Source organism: Coturnix japonica, chromosome 3 (assembly GCF_001577835.2).
Source record: "Coturnix japonica isolate 7356 chromosome 3, Coturnix japonica 2.1, whole genome shotgun sequence".
Classification (NCBI taxonomy): domain Eukaryota; kingdom Metazoa; phylum Chordata; class Aves; order Galliformes; family Phasianidae; genus Coturnix; species Coturnix japonica.
This window is the reverse complement of record NC_029518.1, coordinates 31,974,477-31,996,347: the sequence shown is the minus strand read 5'-3', so window position 1 is coordinate 31,996,347 and position 21,871 is coordinate 31,974,477. Positions and strand designations below refer to the sequence as shown.

Below are 21,871 nucleotides of genomic sequence, written 5' to 3'. Positions count from 1 at the left end.
AGAGTCCTGCCCACAGCCACCATACCTCTTGCCCTTGTCCTACTATCAAGGTGCTACATCAGCACCTTAAAAAGAGTAAGGCCTTGCCCACATCAAGAACCGGTCCTGAGCTGATGTTATTTTGTTATTTTATTATTGGCTGCAAGGCGCTACCTTAAAGAGCAGAACACAAAACATGAGACTCCTGAGGAAGTTCTAAGGTGAAATGAAACAGTGCAGTGATGTATGGATTACAGTTCTCCCACTAAAGAATGAAACTGAACTGACTCCAATGAATTTTGCACAAGAAATCTTTCTGCTGCTGCTGTTTCTTTCCTAGAACGTAAAATACACTATTAACAAAGAGACAATATATAGTTTAGTTTTCTTGTGTTCACTGTCATATTATAATTGAAGATATACAAAATTTGCTTACTGAAAAACACACACAATTGTCTTGCCTATGTTTCCAAAACTCACACTTAATCTCTACTCAGGAAAGAACAAGGGCATAATAAGATAAATATTTCTAGTAACTAAAATCAGGCTTTAAGAAAATGCTAGTTTTTCCCATCTCAGTTTCCACCTAATTTTGAGAAAAGAGCAGCCAACTTCAACATCCATCTTTGGACTGGACAATCTTTGTAGGTCTTTTCCAACCTTGGCTATTCTACTATTTTTATTTAGTAGCATTTTGCTATCTTTTGCCCCTTAAAAGTTACCAAAAAATACAAAGATTGAGCTTTTTATTTCTGTTCCAAATACCTCCACTGCAACTTTATGCCACAGTTTTTCTTTACTCACAACTTGTACACCAAAAAGAAGTTCACATTGGGCTTATTTTCTAACTGTTTCTTTATATTCTCTTAACTATTACTTAATGTTTTCAAGCTTCACTGCCTGATATGCATATCATATGCTATTAAGAAGCTATTAGACATTCTAAAATAACAATTTCTCAAATACACTGGTAGGCAACAGTTTCCCTACTATCAAGTGGGTGTATGCAGGCAGTCTCTGTAGGCAATCCACATACTTTCCAGTCATAGCAACTCTGCATCTCAGCTTGTGCAGGCAGCTGTTTCCTTTCTAACAGAGGTTGTCATTGTGCCTAACTGTGAGGCTTAAAACACAAAAACAGTGCTGACTGAACTTGGTAAAGCCATTCTTACCCTTGACATATATAAGGAAATGCAGCTACTGTTTTTAGTGTTGCATTTTATTTTTTTCTCCTCTTGCCTTTTAAGGCATGCATGCTGCAAGGGAATATCATGAATATCCATCAGACAGGAATCAGGAGTTCAGACTTCCCAACCTAACATATTGGGCACTGACCCAGTGCCTTAGCTAGTGTTTAGCTAAGGAAAACACTAAACTAGTGTTTAGCTAGTGGAAATAATTTCAGTATCTTTCCTTTGTTAGTATTTTCCCCTGGGTAAATCTCATTACCCGTACTTCCAGGTTAACTAAAATCTAACATCTAAGGTACTGAGTCAGAATTCTGTACAGCTGTTATCTTTACACAAGCTGGATTACAGCTACTCAGCTTCTTTGAGCAGAAACCCATTAACTGCTCACCCACCTGTGAAACACAGAAACGGATCCCAACACGACACCTTTACTGAGGCTCTTAAAAGGTCAACAAATAACATGCAAATGGCTACTATCATATATATGAATTACTCAGTGAGATGCTTTTATTTTACTTTCACGCTCAGTTGGGACTATGTAAGTTTGTAAAAAATCCTTTCACAGTGCCTGAATATTGCAAATAAATATTTATACGGATGTTTTTTTCTTTAATAGTGAAATGTGCATTGTGTTTTAACTTTCTTCCACAGAACTCTGATCATTTATCAACATTTTTTTTAAACTGCGAATAGTAACATTAATTTGTCCAAATATTTACCATAGAATCATTAGCGTTGGAAAGGATCATTTTGTCCAACTCCCCTGCAAAAGACAGGGACATCCACAGCTAGATCAGACTGCTCAGAGCCTGGTCCAGCCTGACCTTCAGTTTCTGCAGGACAGGGCATCCACTGCCTCTCTGGGCAACCTCTTCCAGCATCTCAGCACCCTCACTGTATTAGACTTTTTTCTTACACTCAACCTAAATCTACTCTCTTTAGGTTTGAAACTGTTTCCCCTTGTCTGCTCTATCTCCATCAGATACTGAAAGGTCTCTCTTAGGTTACCTCAGAGGCTTTTCTTCTCCAGGCTGAACAGTCCCAGCTCTCTCAGTTCTTGTAAGAGAGATGTTCCATCCCCTGGATCATTTTTGCAGACCTCCTCTGGATATGCTCCAACAGGTCCACATCTGTCCTGCACTGCGGACTCCACATCTGGATGCAAATGCAATAGGTGAGGTCTCCCCAGTGCAGAGGGGCACAATCACCTCCCTCATCCTGCTGACCACGCTTCTTTTGATGCAGCCCAGGTTATGCTTGGCTTTGTGGGCTGTGAAGGTATATTGCTGGCTCATGTCCAGCTTGCCATCTACCAGCACCCCCAAGTCCTTTTCAGAGGGTCTGTGCTCAGTCCTTTCATCCTCCAGCTTGTATTGGTAGTGGATGTTGACACAATCCAAGTGCAAGACTTGCACTTGGATTTGTTGAACCTCCTGAGCCCACTGCTCAAGCCTGTCTAGGTCCCTCCTGATATCATCCCATCCCTCAGGCATGTTGACTGCACCCCACAGCTTGGTGTCATCAGCAAACTTGCTGAGGGTTCACTCAACCCCACTGTTGATACATTTGATGAAGATATTAAAAAGTATCGACCCCAGCACTATATTGGTCTCATTATATATCACTAAAGCGGAACGTGACTGGTTTCCTTCTTTTCTTTTGGCCTGTGCATCTTCCAACAGATAATACCTGCTTATCTTAGTATGACTTGGAATGAACAGATGCATTAGCTCTCAGCTGTAGAAACCAGACAAGAATAAAGATATTGTTTTTCTGATAAATTAATGTGATCACATGGTGTTGGAAGTAATTTAATGAGATCTCTCTAAGTAAGAGGTCTCTTTCCCAGAAGAGGAACAAAAGGATATTATTTGACATTGTATTCTATGATCCAACAATTCCTTAAATTTAATTAATGCCCTTCTCACCCAACAATAACAAACAAAACTACACTGCAAAAGAATGAAGGAAAATCCAAGGTAAAACTTATAGTCAGCAACTATTTGAAATCCGCACTGCAAATTCAGAAGATATGCTGCAGGTAGAAAAGGTAATAAAAATCCACAGATGAAAAGAATAAAATACTTGAAGCATTCATTCCCAAAGGGCATTGCCAGCACTCAGCACTCAAATTATAAAGGCAATAGTCTACAGAAATTTCCAGGAGATCGTAGAAGCATTAAAATAGATTCGTCCATTATCTGTTGCTTATATTTCTGCTTAAAAATAAGTTATTTTTCTTTTTAAAGAGTAGATCGGTTTAGTCCATATACAATTGCAAATGGTGAAAATTACATCTGGTTAAAATTTGGCATAAAAGCAGGTAAAGAACAAGCAAAAAAGTATAGTCACGATGAAGAGAATCAAGGGGTCTCTTCCCAGAACAGACACAGGCTATGTACCTTGATAAATTAGTCCTTATATTTCTATTGGAAGAGTATTTTGGTCTGATGCACTTAAAGTAAGACAAATAACCCCAATTCTCACTTCTAGGTTTTACTAGAAAGCATGAGCAGTTAATCAGAGTTACTTTGACCAGAATTCTATTTTTTAATAGCAACATTCAAACTTCCAAACTAAAAGCCCTGAAAACATAAAAATATCCTGAAGTGTTATAAGCATGACAGAGCCAGAACAGTCAGTAGCTCTAACAGAATCACTCTGCTGTTCATCCCAAATATTTGTATAGCCTTTTAAGAGCAGCTCTGACATTCCTTGTATTCAGTGTTCTCCTTTCTAGTCAGTCCTGAAGGACTGCTTTGACAAATGAGTGACTGGCAACAACAACAAAAATGTAGTTTGATGCTACTTTTAGAAGTTATATCCCTTCTGCTTCTTCAGACCATTGCCATATGATGTCATAGTAATGGACTAGCACCAGGCTGTGGAAATCTGTCTTTGGCAAAAACTGGAAGGTATTCAGGATATCTTTAGGGTGGCATATGATGTATGCCCATAAAACTCACCAGATGAGGCAGCTCATGAGCCCAGTAGCCCAAGTTGCATGCATCAGATAATTCTACTTGTCCAACACTTCAGCCTCCACTGCTCAAAGTACTTCACCTCCAGAGTCCCACAGTAACCTTTATTACACTAAACATCTACTCTCTACAATCATCTGCAATGAACTGCAAAATATGCACCATCAAGCTGATACAAGTGAACAAAAAGTCTGATGATGTTTTAACACTATTTGAACAAAAATCAAAGCTCTAGGTTTACACTTCAGCATCCAGTAGCAGGAATGCCTCACTTTCAGTAAACTTTGATGACTGGGAGCTTGCTGCTGCAGAAATGTGCCTGTATGTGTATGTAGGAGCTCCAAGTCTGCCCCTGAGGAAGACAGCATGTTCCACAGTAGGAAGGGGAAATGAATAGATTGCATGGCCTATCCATGGATGACGTGCCACTGAAAGAAATGGTAGGTGAAATTAGATGATCATAGAGGTTATTTCCAACCTTACTGATATGACAGTTGATGCTGGGTGTGCCCTAGGCCTGAGTTGCCTTCACCATTCCTTGTGCTGGACATCATGCGGTACAATGCAATGCACTGTGAATGTGCAACGATTTCCTTCAGGAACACCTCTCTAGCGCAGAGGGATATACACCCTCTTCCCTTTAGTTGCATATGTACATATTATTCTGCTGTCTTTACAAAGATCATCATTTGGTTTGAATCTTCAAGCATCAAATCTAGCTTTGCATGACCAAAAAATGGTGTACTTTCATTCATCAACTTTTCTAGTGAAATTTGTTAAAGATTTGAGAGTTTATGCATCTTCATTGAGTTTATGTATATTTGTATCTTGTTAAGTTATTAGCAACACAGTATTTTTCTCTAATACATAGTCAGTATAAGTTAAGCTCCAAGACTTATTACTGTAGAGACTGATTCAAGTTCAGCTGGCTTAAACACATAGTGCATAAATGACACCAAAGAATATTCCTTTTATTTTCCTGACTGTTTCTAAAGAAATACATTGCAAGACCAATTAGCTTTGTACCTGTCAAGCTGGCAAAAGACACCAGAAAATCACCTGTGTTCATGTTCATAAATATGAATACAACATACTTATTTTCTGGGAATACCAAATAAATCGGTAACAACAGTAAGAGGTCAAACCCAACGGTTCTCATGTGCTATTAAATACCCTTCAGGAATCTAGCATCAGAGGCAAAACAAATCTTAAAAATTACGTAGTGTATTCTGAAAGCTTCAATCTAGTACATCCTACCATCCTACTGAAACACAGAAAGAGTACATGAAGAAAAAAAATACTAGCAAACTTCAACTACTTTCCACTGGAGCATTAACACCAAGATCCACTGCCATCTGAATTCAGCTTCAGTGCTACAACTGACAAAGTGTGCTGCATGCTTCTAAGTAAGATGCTGTCGGTTCCAGCTTACCCAAGAAAACAGTACCAATATCTCTAGGATGCTGATGGGGCTCCTACCAACACCCCAGTTGCTTATTCATAATTGATGCTGCCCTGGCACTCTGGGCACCCATCCATGCACTGGTTGGGGCACCAAAGACACTGTCTAGACTGTCCCACCTAAACTCCTAAGGAGTGTCAGATCACACTTTTTGAAAGGACACTCACAGAAGCACTGTAGAATTAGACACAGATCTCAACATATCTACTGTAAGCTGACAGGACAGTAAGTACCTTTTAAAATACTGCACTGAGTGTGGAGTAGGAATTAAAAGCAAATGGTGCCACTGGATCAGGTACTTACTATGGTCCGATACAAAGTTAGCCTGAGATGAATGCACAGGTCACCCTGAAATAGAGCATGAATTCAGATATTCTGGTGGAAAATTTATCCCCTTTTAATGTTTTTTTTCCACAGAGGAAAGGAAGAAATATTTATCAGAGAGCTTTATTAAGTTGGATTTCTATTCTATTCTCAGCAGACAGAACAAAAACCTCTCTGTTGTGTGGTAAATCAGTCTCCAAGATCAGGAGAATGACCAATAATTCCAGATTTAATAACTTTGTTTAAAGCAGGCTTACAGTCTGGTAAAGAAAATGACCTTGAGAATTTTATGAGTCTTGCTGGGAAGAAATCATCTGAGTTTTCTGCACACATTAAGTTAAGAAAGAATAAAGAGAAAGATTTGATTACAGAGAACGTCCCCAGCAGACCAGATAGGAGAGGCTACCTGGTAAAAACAACTGTTTTTTTTATCCCATTTACATCACCCAGGATCCATGAAGTAATTAGAATTTGATTTCTGCAAAGGTTGTAATATTTTCTCCAAACTCTGGGTCATGAAACAAGAAACAAATGAATACTTAAATTTATAAATTCCAAGAATACAAAACACATCAATCTCAGCATTACATCATAAACAATGTCTGGCATAATAGAAAAAGCTGGTTTAAGGAGCCTCTGGTGCACTCAGTCAGAACACAGAGGAAACCATTAGATTTAACTGAGAAGAAGAGTAGAAAAACGTGAATTAGGACAAAATGAATCGAAGCCCAGACTCATCCACACAGTGTAATTAATGCTGGACCATTTTTTGGCAGTAATGTAGTAGAATAATATCTAAACAGAACATGTTCATGAGTTTTGGCACACATCTTTTAATTTGTGAAAGCATTCTTTATAGCCGAAATTAAACACAAAACAAATTGATTCTCTTTTGATATTGGCAAAGGGAGAGAGAAAAGAAAATTCTTGTCTGTATCTGTACAGATACTGAGGAACTGTCAATAGAGTATCTTTTCCATAGAATACATTAAAAATAAAAATAAAAGGAAAGGTAAGAGTTTCCTCTGGTAAAATTTTTTATTAATCACTGAATCCCCTCCCTGGTCCAATTCACTGAATGTCCTTACAAGGAAGTTCATCAGGTCTCTGCACCATTTACCCACAAAAACTTCAATAGTAAGGTTGTTTTCAGGCAAAAATAAAAATGACTGAGAATATCAATTATTAAATATATACATATATAAGTGGTTTTATAGCTCATTCTCTCCATCACCTCAAAACAGGAGGACAACAGCCATCATGTTGACAGAAGGTATTCTTATGCCAAGTGCCATAAGTGTTTTGTAAATAGAAATCTTCAGCTGCTCTTTAACAGACTTGTTTTCAAAATCTGAGCATCTTGTTCTGTTGAGGCATTAAAGTATTATGCGTGTCATAGTTTGTTTATTAAATAGAAATCAGTCGATATAAACCTTGCTATATTCAGAACTCATGCAGCACAGAAAAAATCTCTCCCACAACCAGCCAGGGGCAAAGCATTTCCAAGGTATAACTATGTAAGAATGTGGTTGCTGTATGCTCAAAAAGTGCTGCAAAACCCTTCTGAGTAAAGTAGCAGAGGTAGAGGTTTACAAAGCAATATAAAATACGATCAATTTTTGGTCCTCTCTCACAATCCAACAATAAAAGGCACATCTGAAACCAACACATGCAACACGTAACTGATTAATGAAAAGTACATTGTGTATAAATAGATTTAATCACTAAATCTCAGTGCTGAGCTCTGTTGAGGTCTAAATCTTAGCATTTCAAAGGGAACATTCAGCTCCTCTACAAGATACTGAAATTATGAAGGATACAAATCCTTACCCAAAACAATCCAAACAATTGCCAAAGCAAATGGAAACACAACCTTAGGATCATCGTTTGCTTGCTTTAGGCAGAATTAGTCAATGCCTTCCTACAAACACCAAAGGAACCACCTACGTTTTCCCATTTACATCATACCCAAAGGCAAGTTCCTTCAATGCAAATCAAATTAGCTCAAGTACCTTCATTACTACTCCGAGGAAACGATAATCAATTAAAGTAGTAAAGCAGCATCACTGAAACAGAATCCAAGCCAGAATCAACCCTGAACACACACAAAACCAGGTTTCCAGGTTGGATGGGGCCCTGGGCAGCCTGGTCAAGTATTAAATGCAGAGGTTGGTGGCAGGATGGTTGGAGATTAATGATCCTTGAGGTCCCTTCCAACCTGGGCTATTCTGTGATTCTGTGGTTTGCCATTAAGAACTTCCCTTAGTTTTCCCTAGAAACACTAAAATTCACAAAACAAGAAAATCCCCAGAACACCATCAAGAAAAGGAGGAGGGGAGGAAACAGAAGAAAAAAACCTTATCCTCATAACAACAATATTTCTACACCTCAAACTGCAGCTGGGAACCATACAAAGTATCCATCATTACTAACTTTTTCACCTTGTTCCTTCTTAGTCCCCAGAGAGGGACAAGACTAGAATCAAGGCCAAAGAAAGATTTATGTTTTCTGCCACAACTGCTTCCATGGGCACTGGAGAGGCCAGCAAGACAAGGAGAATTAAGACAACGTGCAAATTCTGTTGGACCCCTTGAATGCCTGCCAGCAGCAACAACCAGGAGAAGAGGTTTACTGAATGCTTGAGTTACTGGTAACAGTAAAAAGACCTCAGTTCTAACACCTCAGATAACAGAGAGCATATTTTGTCAGATGTAATTTCTTCTGTTTTCCACACTTTGATTTTTAGAGATCACCAGCCAGTTTTAATAAAACCAAGTCTTGACTTATGTCAAAGGCTAGCCAAGATTTATTTAAATTAAATCAGCCATAAAAAGGTACTATTTTCAAATTACAATAATTTAATTTTATAGATACAGTGTCTAATGGACCCAGGAAAAGACAGGCATAGTTCCCAGACTGCTAAGCATATGCTCTTAACCAGCCTCATCTATCAGGGCCTGCCTAACAACATTACGGTGGGCATCTCAAGAGAATTATTTGCATCCTGTTTGAAGCGCAAACTGCAAAAACCCCACTTTTCATAGTCATTACTATTTGTTATTTTTTTAATTCTTAAATGACAATCGGTTGAAGCTGCTTTTAATAGAAAGGGTAAAACACCATTTGTATTATGTTAAGTATGGTATTCTAAAGTCAAATTTAGTGGAACCAAGCCAGGAATGCACAGCACTCTTTGTACTGAAAAGATGCATCTTAACCGACTTGATCCAAATGTAAAAATAAAAACATTTTTTTGAAGGATACAATTGCTTTCAGTAAACCAGTTTCTCCATATGCAGCTCCTGGTTTGAGTGTTATGTGGGAGACTTTATTTCATCTAAACCAACAAAGTTTGCCAGTTAGCAGAAGTCAAATTCTAATTTCAATTCTGAAACCCAAATTTTTCTGCCAAATAAATTTCATAGACCTTTGCCCACATCCACCCAACTCTAATTTTGAATAGCACTGCGTGTACCAGTAGAAGATAGTAATTTTTACAGTGGTTCTCAGTCGTTATTTTTATGGTACATATGTTTGCCCTACTATTTGCCCTTAACTACTGGGACAGAGTTGTAATTTCTTCTAAGTTACTAATCTCTGTACTCCCATAAACAAGCTTAAAAAAACATAATTCTGTATAAAAAGGAAAAAAAAAAAAAAAAAAAGAAAGAAAAAGAAAAAAAGAAATAATTTCATTCATTTATTAGTTAAATATTGAACATTTGAGTTCTTCTTGAATACTCTACTCACTATTATTGAATATACTGAATTGTTTACCTGCCTGTATAGCAAACAAAGTGGAAAACAATTTGTAGCCTCTGGGTACCTGACTTCACACTGTGAGAGACATAGATGGCCTGTAAGGCAAAATGTTTTTTAGAGTTCTTGATTAAAGACTGAGCTTTTTAGCAAGAAGCTTGAATGTTACAAATCATGTCCTATGTGCCTATTAAATAGATGCCAACAAATCCTTCAGCAATTAGCAGACATGTAATAAAGTCTGCTTTTCCAGTTGCCTGACAAGTCTTTATTACAAAGTTCCCAAGAAAAATAAATACAATGGTAAAAAAGGTCTTTTTTGACAACAAATTCAGTAAGTATTCATTATATACTAGGAGTTTAAGAATTAACAATAGAGGAGCCTCATGTTGAACTACAGTAATCTCATCGGGACAGTTTTATTCATATTCATGAACAACAATACAATCATAATAACAAAAAGATGATATAGAGGGCTTACTGGAAAATACTGCTTAAAACAGAACAATGTCTCTCTCGATCTAGAAAAGACTGGATTTCTAAAATGGCTTCCTTTTACTTCTTTCTGTTTTCTGTCTCCCACTGCCTTTCTTGTTTCTAGTTATAGAACTATTCTAGACCACAGTTCTCTTTTAAATATATTTTCCTTTAGAATCCAAACACCAAAATGAAGTTGATCTCCAGTAGAAGAAAAGACTTCAACTTCACAATTCAACAGCATTTTTCCCATCAAGCTTATTCAAAAACAACAAAAAAAATCTAGAATCACATGCATAAAACTTGTATTTGATAACAGTTTCATCTTAAAAAATGGCATTCTATTGCCAACTCTCTCAGCACATCCTGCAAATGTAAGTGGCTGTTCCCGAATTTCAGTCAAAGTCCTCACACAGCAGAAATACAAGAATTCAATAATTCTTGTCTTACTTATTAAAAGTGCTCACCCCAAGTACTAAATATATGTCACACAGCAATTGATCTCACAGCATTTCAGTGAAGTCTGCAATATATTTAACACATAAAGGAGCCAGATTTCCATCATGCAAAGGAAGATTCAATGTTATTAGGTACTAGCTACCAGCTCTTGGATATTGCAATAGCTGTTATGAGAAATGGTTTATACATAGTGTTACGGTTCAAGTATTAGTAGCTAGATCACACACTTGTATCTCTCTGAGAAAGGCATCTTAGAATAGTGCTGAGATCACTTTCATCATTGTAAATGCAAAATGGTTTGATTGGCTCTAATGGTTAACATCAATGTGAAAGATTTACTCCCAGATTCCACTTTCACAGTCCAAGAGAGACAAGAATGACATATGGCAACCAATAAAAAACTGAGCAAAGATGAGCATTTTTGGAAAGAGAGATTGCCATGTCCCATAAAAAGCAATTGTTCGAGACATGGAAAAAAACAATACTCTAGTTTACCATCACACCGTACACCGCCCCCACTCCTGTTTTGTTTTGTTTTGTTTTCCATTTGAAAAGTACAAAGAGAAAAACAAGGCCTTTCATGGTTAAGCCTAGAGACAAAATTGGGGACTGCTAGGTTATGAAACTACAAGGAAAACATGGTCTATAACTGAAGTCATGTGCAGTGCACTGAAGCAACTGAGCAGAAAGACTTTCCCCTCGTCTGACCTAGTTCTGTCACAGATTCCCACACTGAGGAGTGGGTGTAGAGGTGACACATACAGTTGTCTTCAAAACTTTTGGAAGGCAACAACTGACAGTAAAGAATCCCTCAGACCCTGATGAGGAAATGAAAGCTAACTGAGCTCCAGAAAACTCAGACAAGTATTAGAAGGCCATCCAGAACTGTGAGTGTACCATAAACTGAACAGGCCAAGTAATTTCACAAGGGAAAAAAAAACAACAAAGCCAGTGCTTATAAAAAGAAAAGCATGATGCGGACAGGATTCTGTACCCAAAGAGGTCACAAACCAAATCAACAACTTGTAGAAAAGATGAGAAGAGGCTCCAAAAGACAATAACATTTAATTAGATTACTGTAATATATATAAACCACCTCTAGATTGGAGGTTGGCCCAGCCACTGGTAGCTGAGTAGATTCCGCACATGTCCTGTGGGGTCACCATTCTTACTGAGAATAAATTTTTCCTAAAATGCAACCTAAACTTCCCCTGACACAACTTGAGGCCATTTGCCATTTCCTTTCATCACTGTTATATGGGAGAAAAGGCCAACATCCATTTTGCTACAACCTCATTTTACAGAGTTGTTGAGAATTATAAGATCTCCCTTGAGCCTCAATACAGACATTTGGTCTTTCTATCTGTATCCCTATTTTTCTCACAGTTCCTAGGTAAGGCATTGCATATATTAGGGGTGTGCAAGAGCAGTAATAGGTTATATAAAAGGAGCAGTCTCAGGTCAAAAGCAATCAGTGACCTTCCCAGAAAGAAAGAATAAAAGTCTTGATGAAAGAAAGAAGCAGCGAAATTGAGAATAGTGAGAGCTAGCACAGGCCTCAATTATTGAAACGCAACAAACTTTGACCCAGGAACACAAAATAACTGAACTAACAGGAAAATCTTGCTCAGAACATACCACAAAATGAAAGCGTTTCACTGGATGTTATCTATTTCTCTTACTGATTACACCATTGAACTACGTTAGTTACTACATATCATTATATAGTGCATATACGTTCTTATCCACCCCAAAAGAGAAGTTTTGTTTGTTACCTCTTACCGACAGTTATTTTGACAGTTCTTCTCCGAGAGTCCATCCTCATCTTCTCCCATAATATCCACTGCCGAAAATATCAGTGCAACGAGAATTGCAAAGCAGCAAACCAGTGCAAAGATCACAATGCATCTTTGCTGGGACTGAAAGAGATTAAGATTAAAAAAAAAAATAATGTAGCAAGCACATTCCAGTCAATGACTTGAAACTAAAGACATATTATTTTTTACATAGAAATCTAGAAACCTTAGAAGACCTTATTGCCATAGCTGAAAACATGAAACAAACCTCAGGATGAAAATATCCTCAAAACCATCCTTGAGATTATCACCTTGAGATGTGGTTTATACCTCTCAGGCATTATTAAATAATTCATGTCACAAATAATATTCATAATTTAAACTTGTCTTCTGTTGGCACCACAAGAAAAGCATTAAGAAAAAAAAAGCATTATGCATTAACATAATGATTCTCACATTAACTATATATTTTCTGATTGCACATCACAAACACAATATACACTTCAGCATGGCACTCAAAATCTTAAGAGTTTTGTTGTGTTTCGCTGAAATAAAATATGTCATTGCAAGAAGAATGAAGAGCAAAGTTATTTTTTATTGCTACAGAAAGCAACTAACATTGTTAAAATTGCCGCAGCAACTGAGACACTTTGGCCAGTCCTTGCCCTACAGCACTTAGGATACAAAGAAAGCAAATTCACAAATGCTAGATTGCACGCAACAAAACATTGGAGATTGTTGGCAAAACGCAGCATAGCACCTCCTTACTCTACAATGTGAAATCCTGCAGCACTAAATGGGAAACAAGTACAGCCCTAGATAAATGTGAAACCTTCTAAAGGATTTCCTGACATGAAATTTATACAGCTGCATGAGTAGAAAGGCCATTGACCTACTGTTCAAATATACTGTGTATTTTTCTACCAAAGAAAATTTGCACAATCCAAAACATATTTAAATAACAATTAAAAAACTCTGATGTTACCATAGTCATTTTCTTAATTTTTATCATTGCCCTGTACATGAATTTAATTTTTTTTTTTTTCAAAAAAAAGCTTTGTAAAGAAATAGGAAAAGTGCAACCTCGTGTTTCTTCCTGAAAAACAGCTTTACAGTATTTCCATGCTATTTGGCATTTAAGAGGTAATACATTTCAGGGTACCACATTTGCATAAAGAAAAGGCCCAAGTTGTGTTTTTTTTAAAGTGATTTTCCCAAACTTCCAACACAGTAAAACAAATTCCTCAGTAAAACAGAAACAAATCTTAAGAAATTCAGTGAGAAATGTATCCCTTTACCTAACACTGAATAAATTTAGGTTATACATGTGTTTTAAATATAATGCATGTCAAACATTTTTATAACTTTCAAATACATATTTAAATCCACGTCAATACATTATCTAAAGTCTTATAAGAACACAGCATAAGAAAACCCTCTTCAAGCATCTAGAAAACCTACTCCTGAAATAAATGCAATATGGACTTGCTTTTCTGTTAGGTATAATCATGGCAATGTATAAACAAGAATTATAAGCAACTGCATTTGGGTGCTCAAAACTAAAGCTGCAGTCACGTGCACAGTAGGATTTAATAGAGAAACATTAAAACACTGCCTCATCATAGGAGCAAGAAAAACAAAGTGCCAAAGAGACATTCAGACCTGGGACACCGCTTTATGCCATCTCCTCATCAAGACATCTAATCTCTAGCTACGATGACCTTTGTCTCATGCAGTTTGTTACAATTCCCTAAGAGTATGTGCAGAAACTGATGCAGCTTCTTCCAAGCACTGGGTTTATCACCATGGCAGCAAGACAGCTGAGCTACTCCATGGCAGTAAGCCCAGAAGAGCCAGGACTTACTCTCTAGCCCTGAGGGCAGGGGAAGCCAGTCAGGACAGCTTGTGACCCTAATGTTCCTTTCACTCTAATCACAGGATAACTGCAGTCATCCTGCTCACTGGGAACAGTCCTAAGCCCATATTTTAGACAAAGATTGACAAAACTGACACAACAGGCATCCTAGCTACTGCACAACACTGCTCCAGCAATTGGCTCCCACCTTCTTGCTGGTGTCCACACAAGCAGACAAACAAACAGTGAGCATCACAAGGCCTGGAACAGATAGGAACACATCAGGCTTCAAGGCTGGGCCAGCCAGATTTAGGCAGCAAGAGATGTTGTGTTAAAAGGAGTTACTGAACATCCCTGAAAGTCCTGTTTAAAGGCCAAAAGCTATGTAAAAACTACAGAATACTTAAAATGATATCACAAGAAGGAAAAAAAACAAAACAAAACAACAAAAAACCGAAAGCAGGTGAGCCTGACACCTAATGTTCCTTCAGTACCAGGAAATTTTATGGTAGCAATTTCCAGGTGGTGATATTCCTGGAATAAACAAAGTGGGAGGCCAAAATAATCCTCCTGATCTACCTTAAATCCCATTTCACATCAATTCAGGGAACACACTCGAGGCTTCTGGACTTCAGTGTTGTAGCTTGGATTTGTATAAAGCTTAAATCCCTATTATTTCAGTTCTGAGTGTGTGCATTTAATAAACTCAGCAGTTCAACCACTTCTCAGTACGAACAGCATCAATGATGAATAAGATCAGGCTAAAAAACTAGAATAAAAAATTAGGCATTTCTGTTTGAAAATAACGACAGATTAGTTATTTCATTTTATATTTACTGATTTAATTTTTATTATTATTATTATCTTTAAAAGTCTCAGCTCAACTGCATATTGACTTGTAGCAGAGAAGACCTATAAAATTCACCCACACTAGAAAGAACCTTATCAAACTCCAGAAACTGATTTTTCTTCTTTGAACGAAGGATAATACAAAATACTAAACTTTTTGAAAAAGCAAAAATTCCAGCTTACTACTCTGCTAATCCCAAATTTTTATTCACAGGTCTGAAAGGCTGGATAAAGATCATTAAAAAAAACATTATACAGATAGTAAAGGGGATTTTGAATGCATCTACAGTTGAAATTACTCTTGTTGAGTAGTGATTTTTGACAACATCTAAACATATACATTAGATAAGGTATGAATATTTAAGTACTGCTTATCTTCAAATTGATGCTAATATCACAAAACAAAGAATGAAAAATAGCTGCTGGCACCAAATGTGTCTCCTGAGCTTTTCTTTTGACAGGGATAGTAAATCTTAATTTCCATCGCTAACGTCAAAACTGCAGGCAATTTTATAATAGGCTTTTTCTAATCAAAGCAGATCAGAACAGTCCATGCCTCTATTCTATTCTACTATCCACATGTGCATGCATGTGTGAGTAACAGCAGGCTTGTTGAAAGAAATTAATTCAAAATAGAAAAGCTCACACCATAGAGCCATTAGAAGGAATCTGTTAGATTTGCTGTTTGGGCTCGAGTTCGTGTGCTTGGGAAAACTGCTTGATGCAACACTGCTTTGCCTCAGCTTGGCAACTGGGATCTGAGCTTGTCTACTCTATCCTTTTGCTTTCTTCAGCAAGTGCCTAGAACCCCTTTGTCTTTCAAACTTTAACACTTCGTTAAGAAATACAGAGTAGAGAAAGGCCTCTAAAGCTTATGTAGTCCATTTCTTCACAAATATGATTAATTTATACAAATCCTACTTTAACAGATATTTGTCTAACTTGTCCCTAAGAATTTCCAGTTGAAAGAGATCCTACAGTCTCTTCAGCTAACCTACTCACGTTTTAGTACCTTATTGATGCCTAACTTGCTAATCTTTTTACTTCCCATACATGTTGAAAACAGAGAAGAAAGTATTCCATTCTTTCCTGCTGCAAAGTCTGGGCCCAGAGAATCTGTTCAGTGGACCATACATGTCATAGGACAAGGATGACTGAGAGTTTCTCTATCAACAAGTTTCGAGACCATTTCAAGCATAAACCCGTAAACTCTTGCATGACAGATTTCTTCAGAGCTTATGAAAGACAGGGAAAGAAACTCCTGCAGAGATTAGAACCATCAAAAATGCTGTTATTTTCCACTTTCATGAGCAAAATGTGTTTCTTTCACCTGCCTCATCCAACTTAATACCAACACTGAAAAGAAATCCGTCAAAACATTGCATTTACTAAAATAAAACATGGTACTATTCATGTTGTTATCCCCCTAGGTAGAGAGTGAGAAAAAGAACAAAATTTGCACAAAATGAGTATGCAGTGCAGCACCATTCAGAGAAGATTGTGATCTGAGAAGGACATTATCTGTTTATTTATTATTAAGAAAAATGGTAGTCAGAGTCAGTTAATGTTGCATCAGAACCAGTGCTATCCAAGCAGAATTTCAAATGAGGGCTAAAAGAAAAATCCATCCACTTTCACTGCATACCCATTGAACAAATCCTGTTAAGAACTCTTCAATGGCCCATAAAGCTTTCACTTTCTTCACAAACAATAGGTATTTCTAACACACTAAATGTAAAGAGGAATTTGCTTTTCCCTCAGCACAGTACAAAGGGAAAAAAAACAACCAACAACTCATCTCCCCAAATAAGAGCCATGAAATCACCACACTGCAACTACTGAGAGAACAGAGTACAAACCAACCAAACATGTCATGGCTTTGAAATAGTGCTTTATTTTTATATTTGTTTGGAGAACTAAGGAGGCAGGATTTACACAGCATACTAATACAGAGTTCATGTGTGCTTGTCAGAGCCACAGGGGCTCTGAGAGGTTTTCACATGTGTCGTATTGGTAGCCTGCTCTTTCACGTACTGTGTCTGAAGACCAATGTGAGAAGCCCTCACCTTAAGCACAAGTAACCTGTCCAACAGCACATAAAATTCTGCATAACTGGGATTGTATGACATGCTATGCTACATGCTTGAGTAGCATGTTTAGTTTTGGGCCCCTCACTACAAGTAAGACATTGAGGCTCTGGAACGTGTCTAGAAAAGGGCAACGAAACTGGTGAGGGGTCTAGAGCACAAGTCTTATGAGGAGCATATTCTTGATAATTTAAGAAATACATTGAAAAATGTTAAAAAATAATTAAGGAAGAAAAAAGAGCAACAAGTAGGTGCAAGCAAACCATTGCACAGATATAGAAATTAGAAGACATTAAAAAAAAAAAAAGAGAGAGAGAGAGACAATAAAAATTATAGGCGGGAACAGATGCTCCAGGAAGAGAAAGCCAAAACAGGGTAGGACTCTGTACTTTGGCAAGCAGAAAATTCATCAGAACATTGGGTACAGTGAAGCCAAAGGTGTTACTCACCAAGTATCACAACACCAGAAATGGGGAATGTTATTGAAACAAAGAGGAGTTAAGTTTCAGAAACATCAAGTGGAACTGAACATCTGGAATTTATTACCACAGAAGTATGTGAAAGCAAATAGGAGCAGCAGGTTTAGAATGGAATTATGCAATGCTTTCAACAACATGTCCAGAGAAGCCTCTAGATGAAAGAGGCAAGGATGCACCCTCTAATACAGAAGCTGTGTGACATGCTGTCACTGTTAAACACATAGTACAGGACTAGATATGCAAATGGCTGGCGCATTAGGATATATTTTTGTGCTCTTGCGTTACTTAATTTTTCCATGGAAGGACCCACTAGTAATAGCAAAGCACAACATGAAAATGAATCAATCAATCATGACACACTGTAGTATTGGCTGGCATTTCTATGTCTTTCTGTAATGTTTGTACTGCATCCAAGACAAAAATAATCCCTATCTCTACTTCAAGTATGCATATTTTGCTCACCTTTTAATACTGAATGGAGAGAGTTAAGAGAAAAGTCATCAGTAACCTTTTACTCATATAGTCACCACTGAAAGCTAATTCTTCAAAAGACATTCTTTAATGTCAGCGTTTTCCAAGCAAACAAGGTATACAAAGTCCCACTGTCTGCCCAGTATCTTTTGAATCTGTATTTAAAAGAAAGATCTATACAACTGTAATCATCTCAGATGTTTTATGAAATCCAATACCCAAAATAGCGCCTCTACCAAGGGAAGGATTGTTGAAAGTTTCACATTTGAGTGCATATATGCCTTAGCACCATGCAGCCTCAGACAGCCAGGGATGAGAAGAATCAGCCCGCAGGGTGTGGGATCCTTAGTGTGCACTTGCAGCAAAGTAGCTGTGGTGGTTCCGCTGCTTACTGAACAAATGTTTGATTGAGTGGGTCAGGCATATAGCACAATGACAGACATATTACTATAAAAACTAGAAACTACCTTGGAAGAATTCCAAGGCTTTAAATACAACTTATCTGAACCTCCTCCATACAAAGCACTATATTACAGAAAGCAATTAACTTTCAGAATAGGAGCTCTAAGTTGAAAGTGCTTCCAGCAAATGAGCAGCTAACCTCTAATGCATTATGTTGACCAAAACTCTCACAAGAGAGGGGGGTGAAGAGACAGAGCATTCAAATGTTCACATGTCATTTTCCTGAAACAGGGTCATAGAGTCATAGAATCACAAGGTTGGAAAGGAACTACAAGATCATTTAGTCCAACCATCCTCCCTTTACCATATCTAAAGAAAAACCACTAAACCATATCTCCTATTTCCCTGGTCCTGACATTTGACCAGGATACACTGACTCAATCTTTATAACAGTGTAAGACAGCACTGTAGTCCAGGAAAGGCAGAAAAAGGCCAACGTATACCCTAAGTACAGCCTACCCAAGTTCAGTGTCTCCTGGAAGGAAAAGTGTATTCAACAATCAGCCTGGCTTGAACAATCAACTCAGAAGACTATTAATACTTATTAGTAAGAAAAAAAAACAAACCAAAAACAAACAAACAAACAAAAAACCCACCATATTTATAAATTCTATATCATAATATCAATTAACACATCTCTAAACCTGAAGCCTGTAGGTAACGATGTTTACCACAATAGCATCAACTCCATAACTACCTTAGGAATATTGCAAATAAAAATTGCTGCTCTAGAGAAAGCTATAATCAATTTTTTTCTTGATGAGCACTTCTTCACACGGTGAAAGATGAAGTACCTTCAGGAAAGATGGACCAAATTAAAAGAAAAATAAACAAAACAGAAACAGCATAAAACCCCAGAAGCAAAAACTGATGGTAACAGTACTTAATGAAGTTTTCAGGATGATCAAGGAAAGTTCATGAAGTACACTGAAGGGAATGGAAAAGAGAAAAAAAGAAGTGGGGAAAAAAATATTCAGTGTACTCTTTCTTCAACTTCTAGTCTAAAGATGTTACCATCTAAACAGGCTGTCCTAAAACTGAAACATACCTAAGTAGTACAACAAGGTTGTTGCTAAATTTTAGAACCCTTTTGTCTGATACAATTTGGTCCTTTACGAGCCTTTCCTGACATGCTAAAGCTGTCCAATAGTTGCTGCAGTCCTCCCTAGTTTGGGGCAGAATCGTGCTGAGAGAGCAATGTAAATTAGACCAATTCAGGGGATGTGTCATGAAGACATTAAATTAGAAAAAAAGGAAAGAAGGAAAAATCACTTTCATTCTGATGAGATCAAATTTAGGGAAAAGTTTTATTAATGATATTATGTATTGACAGAAGTTCAAAAAAAGAGATTATCTCACAGGAGAAGCATTTATTTTTAGCTCATTCTGAATTTCTACACTTTGAGTAGATTTGCCACTCAGCCAAGCAAGTTAATTCCACTGTCACAGAGAACACAACCAGTGTGACATTCATAATAAGAATTATGTCCTACTTTAAAGAGAGATAAAGGAAAATAAAAAGAGGCTTACAATCCAGAGCTAATCAGAGGGATAAAGGTAAACAAGTTAATCATAGAGATTATGTGTATCTGATCCATGCTTTCTTTGTTATGACAAACTTGAGAGGTAATTTAGCTACCAAGGCTTTTATCTTATAAAATTCTGTACTCTAATTAAATGACAGTATTTTTTTTATTTTTTTTTTATTTTAAATAATTTTATTTTTATTATTTTATTTTAAATAATTCTACTTGATGGATAATTTCTTTACTGGATAGAATAATACATAACAATGAGTAAAGACTGGACTATTGTTTTGATTTTGGCTTCTAGGAACTCAAAATTGCACACAAAAATCCTGGCTCCTACTACTATTTTTGGAAGACTGAAACATATTTGGTCCAGAACACTCCTCACCTGCCCACTTCCCTGAAAAAATTTTGTATGTCAAGATCCATGAATTTCTGTAGAAAAGGAATAAGAGACAAAAATCTTCCTGCTTAGCATTCCCTGTCTTTCTCACTCACCTGACACCTGTCAGTGAATCCATATGACCCTTTTTAGAGTGAACAGGGGACAGAAGAGTGGGCTGTCACCAAGTGCATCATCCCCTACTCTACATGAAAAGCTCTGACTTGAAGAAAGGCAGACTGGAAGTCTCAGCTCCCATCCCACAAGAGCACCTTGAATCTCCTTGATGGGGTTCACCAAGGAGCTTCATTTTATTCGCTCTTCCCACGTAAAACAAATATTTCAGTTCCAATGGTTTTATCTTGTTTTTGTTTCATTTGTGTTTGCCTGTTTTAAATGAAAGTGCTTCCTAGTGAAGCAGGTAGGTAAGATTTAAATAAAAAAAACAATTTTCTCCAAGTTTTCAGTAACTGCAATGCCTGTTGCTAGCCATTATTAATAACTGATAATTGATTAGAAAGACTCTCCCTGAATAGCAACAAAAGTGAGAAGCTGAATAATTACAACAGATATAAATTTTTGAGCACATTAAAATATGTAACAGGAAAGCAAACCCAGAAAAAAGCAGCAAGAAACAAATAGCTATAGATCTTCAGTCTTCCATTCCCTTCTGTTTCCTCTTTCTGTATGAGATCCATTACGGTGTTCTCCATACAGCTCACTGAAGAAACGGAACTTTTCCTAACCCAATGGAGGAGAAACACCTCTCTAATGTGGAAGGGGGGGGGAATGAAAAAAAAAGGAGTAAACTGGCCAAAGTAAATTGTTTCTGGATGCCCTCTAAATGTCCACTATTCCAGCTATATTTACCTCCTTCCTTGCTACAGCAAACAACAAAAAAATTCACTGTTCTCAGTTTCCTTCTCTCAATTTCTGTAACCTTATACATAAGGATAATCAGTCAACATCATCATTGAAAGAACATACATGAAAATAATGTTAGTTCAGCTTCTTATATGATCTATTTTGTCCTTGTTTGCATCAAAGTCACTGAAAATTCAGGTAAAACAGAGCCCATTCTGTAAAACATTTTAGTGTGGACTATCACCTAGCCAAATGTTGTTTGCACTGCAGCTATCCTGTCCATTAGACCACACCTTCCCTCAACTCATCCTCAGTTTTCATGGCACCTGACTGAAACCTCCTGAACACTTGTATCTTTCTGTTACAGTTTAAAACAAAATATAAAATATAGCTTTTTTGAAGTTCTACTTTATTATTCTCAGTTTTGTTGCACAGAATCTCCAAGGCAAAAAAACCCAACCAACTT

The 21,871-nt window shown here is 37.2% G+C and overlaps 1 protein-coding gene across 3 annotated transcripts in view; it reads right to left on the bottom strand.

Annotated features, from left to right (window-relative positions):
* Positions 1-21,871, bottom strand: part of PLD5 (phospholipase D family member 5) — a 160,943-nt gene that overhangs the window by 89,535 nt on the left and 49,537 nt on the right. For 2 of the 3 annotated variants that reach the window (XM_015857803.2, XM_015857804.2), the window contains exon 2: positions 12,414-12,550. In XM_015857803.2, coding sequence (XP_015713289.1) covers positions 12,414-12,550 — 137 coding nt within the window. Of the gene's footprint in view, positions 1-12,406; positions 12,551-21,871 lie in introns of those variants that run through there. The other variant, XM_015857805.1, reaches the window with a different exon arrangement.